Source organism: Cystoisospora suis, assembly GCF_002600585.1.
Source record: "Cystoisospora suis strain Wien I chromosome Unknown contig_1241, whole genome shotgun sequence".
NCBI lineage: Eukaryota > Apicomplexa > Conoidasida > Eucoccidiorida > Sarcocystidae > Cystoisospora > Cystoisospora suis.
This window is the reverse complement of record NW_027154042.1, coordinates 33,394-44,707: the sequence shown is the minus strand read 5'-3', so window position 1 is coordinate 44,707 and position 11,314 is coordinate 33,394. Positions and strand designations below refer to the sequence as shown.

The 11,314-nt window shown below is 46.5% G+C and overlaps 1 protein-coding gene across 1 annotated transcript in view; it reads right to left on the bottom strand.

Annotated features, from left to right (window-relative positions):
* The window catches only part of CSUI_002955 (uncharacterized protein), an 11,556-nt gene extending 2,082 nt beyond the window's left edge, over positions 1 to 9,474 (bottom strand). Inside the window, exon 1 of the mRNA XM_068063153.1 lies at positions 1 to 9,474. This exon is cut by the window's left edge and continues 2,082 nt beyond it. Within this exon, the coding sequence (XP_067924874.1) occupies positions 1 to 8,503 (8,503 nt within the window). The 5' untranslated portion in view covers positions 8,504 to 9,474.
* Between the last annotated feature and the right edge of the window lie 1,840 nt (positions 9,475 to 11,314).

Below are 11,314 nucleotides of genomic sequence, written 5' to 3'. Positions count from 1 at the left end.
GGGGGGGGGGAGGAGACAAAACAAAAGGAGAAGAAATAGGAGGAGGGGAGATCTGTCCTTCTCCTCCTGTGATGCCTCTGATGGCTGTTATATTCCCTCCCACCCCACCTGAAGATGAAGATAAGGAAGTAGTAGTAGGAAAGCCTTCACGAGGTGATGTGCCGCAGGGAGAGGCGTTTCGAGGATCTCCTTGGAGGGAAGAGAGATGCTGAAGCGAGGCCGAAGAAGAAGAAGACGAGAAACGATGAGGGAAGTTACTTGTGTAGGGAGTGGCTCCTTGGGGGAGAAGAAGAGGAGGTTGGGGTGCGGTAGCGCCTCCGCTTTGATTTGACCTATTACTATTGCTACTGATACCATGCGGATGCGGGTACCCTCTCTTTTCTCCCCTATCTCTTTCTCCCGCATCTCCTGTTGAGAGAAACGAGGCATGGGGATAGAAATCCTGAGACGTAGTAGTAGTAGTAGAGGAAGAGACAGGGGCTGTTCTCTTCAACTCTCCGGAGGGAAGAAGAGAGCCTCCTCCAGGGTGGGATAAAGGAGAATCCGAAGAGGAGACAGGTGTACGATGAGGATGACGCAGAGGTTCGTCGTGACTCTTTATTGAGTGACTTCCAAAGCGATCTTTAGAAAGAAGAAGAGATGAAGAAGAAGAGGAATTTGAACAAGGGAGGGATGGTGCATGCTGAGAATAGAGGTTAGGAGTAATTCCTGTCGAAGCAAGGTTTCGAGGAGGGATCGATGGGGGGAGTAGCTCATACGAAGAAGAAGAAGAGTTCATGGTGGTCTCTCCTCCTCTTGTGTTGAGATTCACATTCTCGGGGTGTCGAAATGAGGAAGAAGAAGAAGAGAAGGGTGACGAGGATGAACTCCTACTTCTCTCTCGGTTCTCGACCTGTCTCTCTCCTCCTCCCCAGGCCGACCCCACACAGGGGGTCCCTCCCTGTCCCCCCCCGACTTCGGAGACAGGAGACACCGGAGACACCAAGCCATCCCCCCCGAGAAGAGGAGGAGGAGGACCTTCTTCTTTCTCGCCTTTTCCTCTCCTCCCCCCTGTTGAACAACTGAAAGAAGAAGAAGCAGTTATCCTCTTGGAGTGGATCACCCGGTGGCTATCACGAGGCCCTCCACCTGCGTCACCTCCATCCCTTCTCACTCCTCCTTCCCCCTCAGCTCTCCTCTCTTCTTCTTCTGGTTCTGCTTCGTCTCTTCTTTTTCTTGCTGTCTTAAGTGAAGGCAAGGCTATGTCAACTGCAACGCTCTCCCGACCCCCCAAGCCACCTGACGAAAACGCTTTTCTTCCGTCGTTCTTATCCAGTGAGAAAGAAGAACATGGGGACGATTCCCCCTTAGATCGGTTCTGAGAATAGACGTCTTGCTGATGCGACGGACCTCCATCTCCTATCCGTCCACCTTCGTCTATTCTCTCAAGCATAGAGAAATTCTTTCTTTCTTCCTCTTTTTCTTGCTTTCGAACCCGCCCATGTTCCTGAGAAGACGAAGAAGAAGAAAGAAGATGAGGAGGAAGAGGAGCAGGAGGAGGAGCAGGAGGAGGAAAGTCTTGTTTGAGAGTTTCGTGTCCCCCTGATCTTGAGGTATCATGAATCTGTAGAGAAGAAGAATTTGTATGTGTATGAAGAAGAAGACGATCTTCCTCTCCTCCCTTTCTATCTCCTTCTTTCTCTCCTCCTTCTTCTTGTCCTTTTCTATCCCCTCTATCTTCTTCTTCTTCTCCTCCTTTTCTGCCTCGAGCTATAACCGTGGCTTTTCTTCTTCCTTTCGTTTTCGGATTTGTCTGGAGGGTCTCTGAGAGAAGAGAAGAAGAGGAAGAAGAAGAAGAACAAGACAGATCCGCCACACCGCCGCGAGTATGGCAACTGTGGAAAGACGCGCGAGGAGGTCTTCGCATTCTTTTTCTCACGGTGACCCACTCATCTCTCAGGCGATTTTCTAGATTGCCGAGCTCTTCTTCTTCTTCCTTCCCCCAGCGAATCTTGTTCTCTCGGCAGTAGTGAAGAATTAGACGTTCGGTACTTGAGGCCATCTTTCTCTCGAAGGCGTACGGATCTTCTCTCGACGCCGAAGAAGGATGAAAAGAAGACGAAGAAGAAGAACTCCGTGAGACTCTTCTTGAAGCTGGTAAGGATGAGAAAGAGAAAGAACTTTTTTCATAGGTGTCCGGAAGAAAGGATTGTAAAAGAAAAGAGGATAAATATGAAGAGGAAGAAGAAGAGAGAAGAGACTTCTTCTTCAAGTTGTTCTCTTTCTTTGTATCTTTCTCTTTATGACGATCTTCTTCTTTCACATCACGACTCTTCTTCTCGTTCTCTTCTTCTTCTCCTCCCCCGACTTGTTCTCCTTTCTCCGTCTCCTTTGTCCTCTCTTCTTCTACTTCACTATCGCCTTCCTTCCTCGCATAGAGGATCTTCTTCTTTTTCTTCTCTCTCTCTTCATCTTCTTCTCCTCTCTCATCTCCAGAGCTGACAAAATTCTCATCCTTCTTTGCCGTCTCCTCAAGACCAGCCGTCACTGCTTCCTTCTTCTTCTCTTCGCTTCTTCTGTTTCTCTCAGGTGTCATGGCCTCTCTCCTCTCATCAAGTCTCTTCTTTCTCTTCTTCTTCTTCTTGGAAGAAGAAAAGAGAGAATAGCAGACAGACGTTAAGTCATCTAGGAATTCTTCATCTCCCCTTGAAGACGAGAGTGGGGAGGATATGGAGACGAAAGAAGAAGGCAAAGAAGAAGAACCTCCTCTTCCCCCATCTTCTACACCTCTACCTAGTCGCTCTAAAAAGCTTTCGAGTAACTCCTTTCTCTTCTTCTTCTTCTGGTAGAACAAGGCATCGCCTCTCTCGAGCTCTTCATCCGAAGATGTTCTCTTCTTCATTCCTTCTTTCCTACCTCGCTCCTCCCCTCCCGCACAAATCAATGAATCTACACACACAGAAGAAGAAGAAAAGGCGGGAGATGTGTTATCTTTCTTTGTGCTTTCTTGTTCTTTCTCTTTCACTGTAGGAGATGAAGGAGATACATGGTCGAGCCCGACGTCACTATGGAGAGGAGAAGAAGACAAGGAAGAAAAAGAGGAGGAAGGTTTGAAATAAAGATCTTTTTCTTCTTTCTCCCTTGTGGTCTGTCTTGTATTCTTCCTATCATTCTCCAAAGCATCTCTTCTTCTTTCATCTCTTTCTTCACGAGTCACTTGGCACCCCCCAGCCTCCGGATCGACAAAATTTTCTCTCAGGAACTCCGCAGCTAGATGCCGAGTTAACACCTGCCGATCTCTTTCTTCTATCATCTCCCAGTGTCTTTCTTCTTCTTCTTGTTCATCGAAATCGCTTTCTTCATCTTCCTCTGTCCAAATTTCTTCCTTCTCCTCTCCTTTCTCCTCTTCATGAAACAAAGAGAACTTTCTCTTCTGCCTGTCGCCATCATACCTTTTCTTCTTCTGTCTGTGCTTCTGCAGAAAGTCTTTTGATGTATCACCTTCATCTTCTTCTTGTTCCTCTTCTCTTCTTCTCTTCTCCTCTCTTCTTCGCAGCCCCCCCCTCTTCTTTGTCTCACACTTCTCTAGTTCCTTTCTCTTCTTCTGCCCCTCCTCCTTCTTGACATCCCTATCTTCTTCTGCCGCACATTCTTTCTCTTCTTCTTCGTCTTCATCGTCTCCCTTTCTCTTCTTCTTCTTCTTCCCTAGAACCCCCACACACCTCAACTTTACTTGAAAGGGCTGTCGTACATCTGAGAAGCTCGTGATCCTTCTATGCTCCGGTCGGACTTTTCCCTTGAAGACGAACCCCGCTAGCACGTCCTCCATCCTCTTCTCTCCTTTCCTCTCTTGTTCTTCTTCTCTTTCTTTTTCTTCTTCTTCTCCTGTTCTTCTTCTCACCCCTTTGTTACGGCCAGACAAGGACCGGCTTCTATCACTCTCCTGACTTACATTCTTCAGTCCTTCTTCTTCTCTTCCCGCGAGATCAAGCTTCATATGCGCTCCATCCCCCATGTCTTCTTCTTCTTCAGCAAAACGATGTCTTTCTTCTCCTGTATCACTGAGAGAGAATTTCTTCTTCTTCTTTTTTGTCTCTTCTTCTTCTTGTCTCTCCTCTCCTACGGCCGAGGAAGAGACAAGGCCTACCCACAGTGAAGAGGAGACAGCAAGACCATCCCTACCTCCCCCACCCTGCGGCATCGTCGTCTTTCCCGTGATCTTCTTCTTCTTCATATCCTTCTTCTCTTCGGATGTACAAGACTCCTCCTCTATCTTATCTCTCTCTTCTTCTCCTTTTTCTTCGCTTCCTCTCTTGGACGTTGCAATTCTCCCCCCGCCGCTATGACCCGGGGTGCTGATCTCTCGGTCTTTCTTAAGACGCGAGACTGGGTCAGCACTGTTTGAAGCTTCTAGACAAATTCTCTTTGACACATCGGAGAAAAGTCTTCTTTTCTCCATACTGCTAGATACACTACCATTCTCTCCCTGACTCACTTCATTGCCGATAGATCTTCTCTCTCTTTTGAGAAGCGCTGAAAAAGACGAAGAAGAAGAAGCATCAGTGTGTCTCTGTTCTTCTTCTTGATCTTTCTCTTCTTTCTTCTCTTTTTTTCCTTTGTCACTCTTTCTTTTTCCGTCAAATACGTTATCTGACTTTCCTTGAGAGAAGAGATGACCTTCTTGTCCGACATTTTGGAGCTCTGTAAGGTGTCGATCGAGGCGAATTTGGTCGGATGTGAGGGTGCTTCTTCCTGGAGACACACATGCCCCACTCGCTTTCTTCTTGAGAGAAAGATCTCCTCCAAAGACAAGAGAAGAAGAAGAAGAGGAAGAAGAAAAAGACGTTGAGAGAGGGCCTTTGAACGAGGAGGAGAAAGAAGTAGACGAATCTAGGAGTGGAGGGTTTTCGTGGGAGGCAGTTGGATCAAGTTTGTGAAAAGGAAGAAAGGAGTCATGATAGACATCGAAGACAAGAGAGGCTTGATGAAGATGTCTCCTTTTAATAGCTAGCCAGCAAAGTTTCTCATGAAGTCGATTGCGGCAAGGTATCACGATGGTATGTTGAAGATAGCCTAGAAAGATCTCGGTATTGGGAGGTAAAGGGACATATCGAGCGAAAGAAGAGAGACACTCGAAGCCCCGTACAAGAGGAACTTCAATGAGAGAATAAGGAACAAATAGCAACCCGCAACATGACGAGGTTCGACAGACAGAGGGAAGTAAAGGTGGGGATAGAGGAGGGGGAGCTCCACCGGGGTTACTCAAGGAAGATAAAATGACGTCTTCTTCTTCTTTCTTCTTGCTCTTCACCGGGTGACTGTCTTTCTCTTCATTTATTTCTTCCTCTCCTACTTGTCTCCTTCCTCTCTCTTCTGTATCATCAGAGCCCCCCTCCCTCTGCATGCCCTTTCTTTCTTCATCTTCACTTCTTCTGTATTCTTCTGAAGCGTGTCGTTGTTCCTGTTCCGTTCTTGTCAGCCGTTCTTTCTCTTTCTTTTCTTGTTGATCTTTCCTTCTTCTTCTTGCACGGGTCATGTTGCGATGCCGATCTAGTAAGAAGAGACTATAGTAGCCCTTATCTTTACACGTACACAGAGGAGGTACATACCCGAGACCCGCAAACCCTGTCCGACCTCCTCGGTTGCTATTCTTCTTTTTCTTCTTCTTCTTTTTCTCTCCGTTTTCTCTATCACTCTCGTCACCGTCATCATCGTCGCTCTTCTTCTTCTTCTTCTTTTCATACCCCCCTATCATTCCATTCATGCCTTGAAGATAGGATAAAGAAACCTGATTTAACCCTCCTGCTCCTCCTGTCGCCCCGCCTGCTGATGCATGCAATTTCGCAAAAGAGACCATACTGCCTTCTTTATCACGAGATTTACTCTGATAAGAAGAAGAAGAGCTTCCTTCTGTCTGTTGGGGAGGGTGTGCAAGAGAGGCCGAGGCCGTGGGCCCTACGCCTCCCCCCCCTAACCCTCCTGGAGGTGCAGCAGCAGATGCTCCTCCCTTATTATGATAATGATGTGGGGGGATTCCTCCTCCTTGATGGAGTAAGACCTCAGTAGATGGACGAGGAGAAAGAGGGGACGAGGAGCCTAAAGGAGCTGTCGTGGATGGGTGAAGAGAAGTGAAAAGATTCTGAAGAGTTAAGGGCTCGAGAAGGAGAAATTTCAGACGTCGTACGCAATAATAGGATGTACTACGAGGAGGAGAAGGAGGAGGAGAAAGAGAAGAAGAAGAGAAAGAAGGGGAAGAAAATGAGTTTCCTTGAGGGAGTTGCTCTTGAGGGATGAGGCTGTAACGAGATAGATTTCTTCTTTTGCTTCTTGGATGATCGCGATATTCCGTCGTTTTCATAAGAAAAGAACAGCAAGGAGATACCTGACAAAGATGAGGATTTCGATTCCCCTCCCAAAGATCTCCGAAGATAGGAGAAGGGGGGAGCCACGAACCCGCGAAACTGTCGAGATCAGAGAAGAGAGAAGAAGAAGCAGAGAAAGAAGATGAAGAAGAAGAAGAGAGACAAGAAGTGGATAGAGGTTGGGTAATGGGATGAGGAGGAGTGGTACGAGTTGTCTCTTTCCTTCTGTCTTCTTCCTCGTTGTCTGCATTCTCTTTCTTCTCTTCTGACTTGACGGTCTGTACACCCGTTATAGAGTCTTGATGTAGCCGTCGGTCTCTATCTTGTTGAAGAAAAGAAGAAGAGGGAGAAGGAGGAGGAGAAGAAGAAGAGGCTAGAGAGCGATGCTCTTTGACTGACGAAGCACGATGGCGTTCAGTTGAGAGAAGGGATAGAGCAGCTTGCGCCCAACACCCACATGTACTGTGATCTTGGCTAGCTGGAGATACACCCGAAGAAGAGGAGGAATCCCAGGTGTATGTACACCCCGTACCACGGCAGGGACAGCATGAACAACAGACCGTCGAGATAGGAGATGAAGAAGGAGAAGGTGAGGATGTATAGGGCTTGCCTGAGATATCTCTTTCATTCGTAAGAATGAGAGAAGTGGCTTCTTCGGAAAGATACTCTACAGATGTCTTTCTTATTCTCTTCTCGTTTCTCTTCTTCTTCTGATACAGCTCTTCACGGAGACCTTCACTTAGAAACACCTCCGCGCCCCATGGATGCTTTTCTATCCACGAACGACTTACAGGGAGAAAACCGAGAGATTCATGAGAAGAAATCTCTCTTCCTGTCAGGCGCTCGTTCCAATGATCTATCCCACCGTCTTGTTCATCTTCCTTCTTAGAACTCCAACCTAGAGTAGACTCCTCTTCACGGGGTGTATGTACACCTGAAACGCTCGTAAGGCCTTGATGCTGAGGTGTACATACACCTCCCCCAGAAAACCTATCTCGATAAGAACCTCCCCGAGGTGTCATTCCCTTCTTGTGATGTAAAGAAGAAAAAGAACGAAGACGTGCTTTCATTCTTGTAGAGAGTCTCATCATAAGCAGAGGGTCTTCATTCTCTCTAAAATCGCACTGTACACCGTCCCTATCCTCTTCTCTATCCGAATCGCCTTCACTCTTCTTTCCAAGTGAAGATAACCGAGTAGACGAAGAAGAAGGACAGGAGGAAGAGGAAGAAGATAGAGACGGATTAGAACCTGACGTACTGTCTGTCTCTCGACACGGCATCATCTTATCACCCTTTGTTTCATCTGGATCTTTTTCTTCTTCTTCATTTGTTCTTCTTTCTCTTTCTTTTCCCTCTCTCTCCCTATCAACATGAGGAGAACAGCCCTGACTTTGCCTGTCTTTCAGTGAAAGGAAAACAAAAGAAGAAGAAGGATGTGCCATGGAATCTTGTCTTTCTTGAGACACTTCTCTCCCTACACATGTTTGACGTATGCTGTCGCTCATTTCTTCCTTCTTCTTGTTCTCCTCTTGAGAAATTTCCGACGCTCTGCTTGGTAGAAGACTTCCATCTAGCCGTGACGTTAGTGGTAAGCTCCTCCCGTTACTGTTCATCTGAAGAGACCTTCTCTCTTCTCTTCTCTCATCTCCATCTTTCTTCTCTTCTGTGTCTCCTCTGTCTCTTTCCTCCTCCTTCTTTTTCTTCTTTCCTCCGACATCGCCGTCTGCTTCCTTTCCTTCTTCAGCCTTACCACCCGTAGAGGGAGAACGATTCTTTGGATTTCTACAAGGTGAAGAATGCGAGAGCCTATCAGACTCAGTCTTCTTCTCTTCTGTAGCAAGAGATGACGGAGAAGATGAAGAAGATGAAGAATCGAGACGGCTAGGGAGGGAGCTACCTGCTCCTCCTCTTACTTCTTCTTCTTTTGTCTCGACCTTCTCAGCGTGTTTCGCCGCGAAAACACCCTCCTTCTGTTGCGCCTCCTCTTCTTCTTCCTCGTCGTCTTCTTCAAAGCCTAGGCTTCTCCACATGTCTTTCACGACATTTTCTTTCGCCTTGCCATCCGAAGAAGGAACAAGGGGCCCAGACAGAGAAGAAGAAGAAGATGAAGAAGAAGAAGATGATGGAGAAGAAGAAGAAAAGACACCGTTGACTTGATCCATTCCTTCTCTTCTCTAATTTGAGCTCGCAAAAGAAAAGAAGAAACCTTCTCTCTCATAGGGAACAAAAAAGGAAAGAAGGTAGAGAGGGAGGGAGGGAGGTGTGACTTAGAAAGAGACAAAGAATACATGGATGAAGGATGTTACCGATGAAAGACAACCCAAGGATGTACGTATGAATATACCTATGTTTGGATGAATAGTAAGGAGAGAAGATCATTAGAGTGAAGGAAAGAAGAAAAAGAAGAATGGAGACGAGGATAGAGATGGATTTAATTCTCCTAGACAGAAAGAGAAGGAGAATCTGTTGATCACTACGATCGATCTCCTTCTTTCTTCCCTTCTTAAATCACATAGGCACCCCGTGAAGGAAAGAAGAGAGAAGAAGAAGACGAGAAGAAGGAATTGTCTTATCCTTCTGTGCAATCATTCTTCAGATATCACGAAAAGTAACAAGAATCCCTCTTCTTCTTCTGCATTCAGCCAACCGTACGGGATGGTGTGATACGAAAAAGCAGGAGAGAAAGATGAAGGGGTCGAGAAATTAAGACACTCGAGAGCAAGACATGAAAAAGAGAAAGAAGAAGAAGAAGAGAAGCTAAGAGGAGAAGAACCTATGCAGAGAGTTTTGAGGTGCTCGATACGCCCGCCGACTGGCGCCGCATGCCTACTATAGAGAGAAAGAGAAAGAAGAAAAGATAGAGACCTCTGCAATGAGGTAAGAGAAGAGAAAGTTGAGGAGAAAGATTCGGTGGGAAACACCCGTCTTTTTTCCTTTCTATTGAAGGAGTAGAGAGATACTGGAATCGGTGCTATCGACCTCCCCTGGCCAAGGAGGATGAAAAGAAGAACGAGAGAAGGTAGAGAGACAGCCGAGTCTTTTCTTTCAGAGGAGAAAAAGAACGGAAGCGTGAGCTTCAAAGTCGAGACAAGTTTGTGAAAGGAAGGGCAAAAAATCGAAGAGAGAAGTAAGGAAGAAGAACGGAGAAAGAAAAGCAAGAGAGTCCCAGAGAGAGAGTGAGAGAAGAAAAGAAGCAACTGCATGCGCTCGCGAAGAGAAGAAAACCCAAGGAGAAAAGAAAGAGAGATCGAGCCGTTAGTCATGGGATGCTGAAGACATGCCTAGTAGACAAAGATCATCTATCTCGATCAGAATAGGGAAGGATAGAAAGATAGAGACAGATAGCTAAATAAACAGAGAAAGAAAGAAAGAATCCCTTCTCTCTGTAGCCGTGTGTTTGAGGAGACACACTTAGAGGTTTTCCCCTCTACGATATTCATCAAGCCAAAGTCTACTCTTTTCGCTCCATCTTTTTCATACATCTAAAGCGAAGACGAAGAACAACTTCTTACTTATTCTTTGTGGACATCTCCGTGCTCTTATCAATCAGGTTTCTAAATAACCCTAGGAGATAGATGGAGAGAAACCCTTTCTGCACACATGGAAGTACCATGATACTTCCTGGTACGGGTGGCTAACTGAGAGAGTCACTTTACAGTAGTGAATGAAAGAAAGAGAGAAAGAAAGATCTTGCTTTCATCCTTAAAGCTCCTTACGACCCCTATTCCCCTATCAGCAGAAAGCAACTAGCTTCCTAGGGAGAAAGGCGAATCAGGTATTCTGCGAGAAGCGGAAGTATGTTGGATCTTCTCTCCCTGCGAGGTTTACGGGAGTAACCTTTTCTTCTTCTCCATGAATTTGATTTAGTAAAAAGACTTACTTAGTTGGACAAAGATGACGTGTAAAAGACTCCTCACTTCAGTCTTCTTCTCCTCAGTTCCGTGGTCGCCAAGAGAAGACAATGCACCCGATGTGACGTCCATCTACGAATGTAGTTGAAAGTGTAGGAGAAACTCGGGAAAGTCTCCATCCAACTGAAAAGAAATAGGCGATTTGCTCAATATAAGTCTGCTGTGGCCTTACGTTCTTATACGTGTCACCTGAACCTAAGAGTCTGTGTGTGGATCGACGGCTCCTCACGAATCTGTCCGACCGCCTGGTCGGCAAGTGAATTACAGAGCAGGATGATCAAAGTACAAAAGCGAGGAGTTAGCTTAGGCAACCAGAAGGTACTCGAGCCTGATCCAACCCGGTACGTTGTCTCCTTCATATAAGGAAGAAAATCGGGAGAAGTTGGTCTGCTTGAAGGCAGAACAGCATTAAAAGAAGTCCGGCAGGTGGGGTGGATATTACAGAAGAAAAGTATCGGTGTTCAACTGCTCAAGAGAACATACACTACTCCATCGACCCGCAGCTGAAAGAGACGAACATCTCCCGCGGCAGGAACAAGCTGTGCGAAACTTGGAGAACTCAAGAAGGCTCCCGCGGGTACCCTATCGCGGCCTCCTTCCAGCCCATGTCTTTAACTCTGTAATCTGATGACTATCAAACACAGGCGCAGAGAGAGAGGAGTTTCTTCTTCCGTTTTTGAGAGAGAGAGAGTGAAATGTCCTTTTTCCATTTCTCCCGCTAATTTGAGCCCGTTACACGAAAGACAAGAAGAAAGCGAGCGACCCCCGCGGTTCTGGATTTTTGATCAGCGAAGTACGAAAGCGTTACAAGCAGTGACCAAATTGTGCGTGGTCATTTACGACTGTTTTTTTCATCTCTCTTCCGAGGGAGTTTTCACAAGTGTCATTGTGACTTCTGAACTTGCTTTCTCAGCTGAGGTTCGTTCGATGTGGCTTGATGAACCGAGGCACAATGCAGCCTAGTAACACGCAACAACCACTGACGCCAGGATTCTCTCAAACACGAGATAGAACGACAGAAACTGAGGGTCACGTTATAGGCGGCGGCTCCGCCAGGCTCGA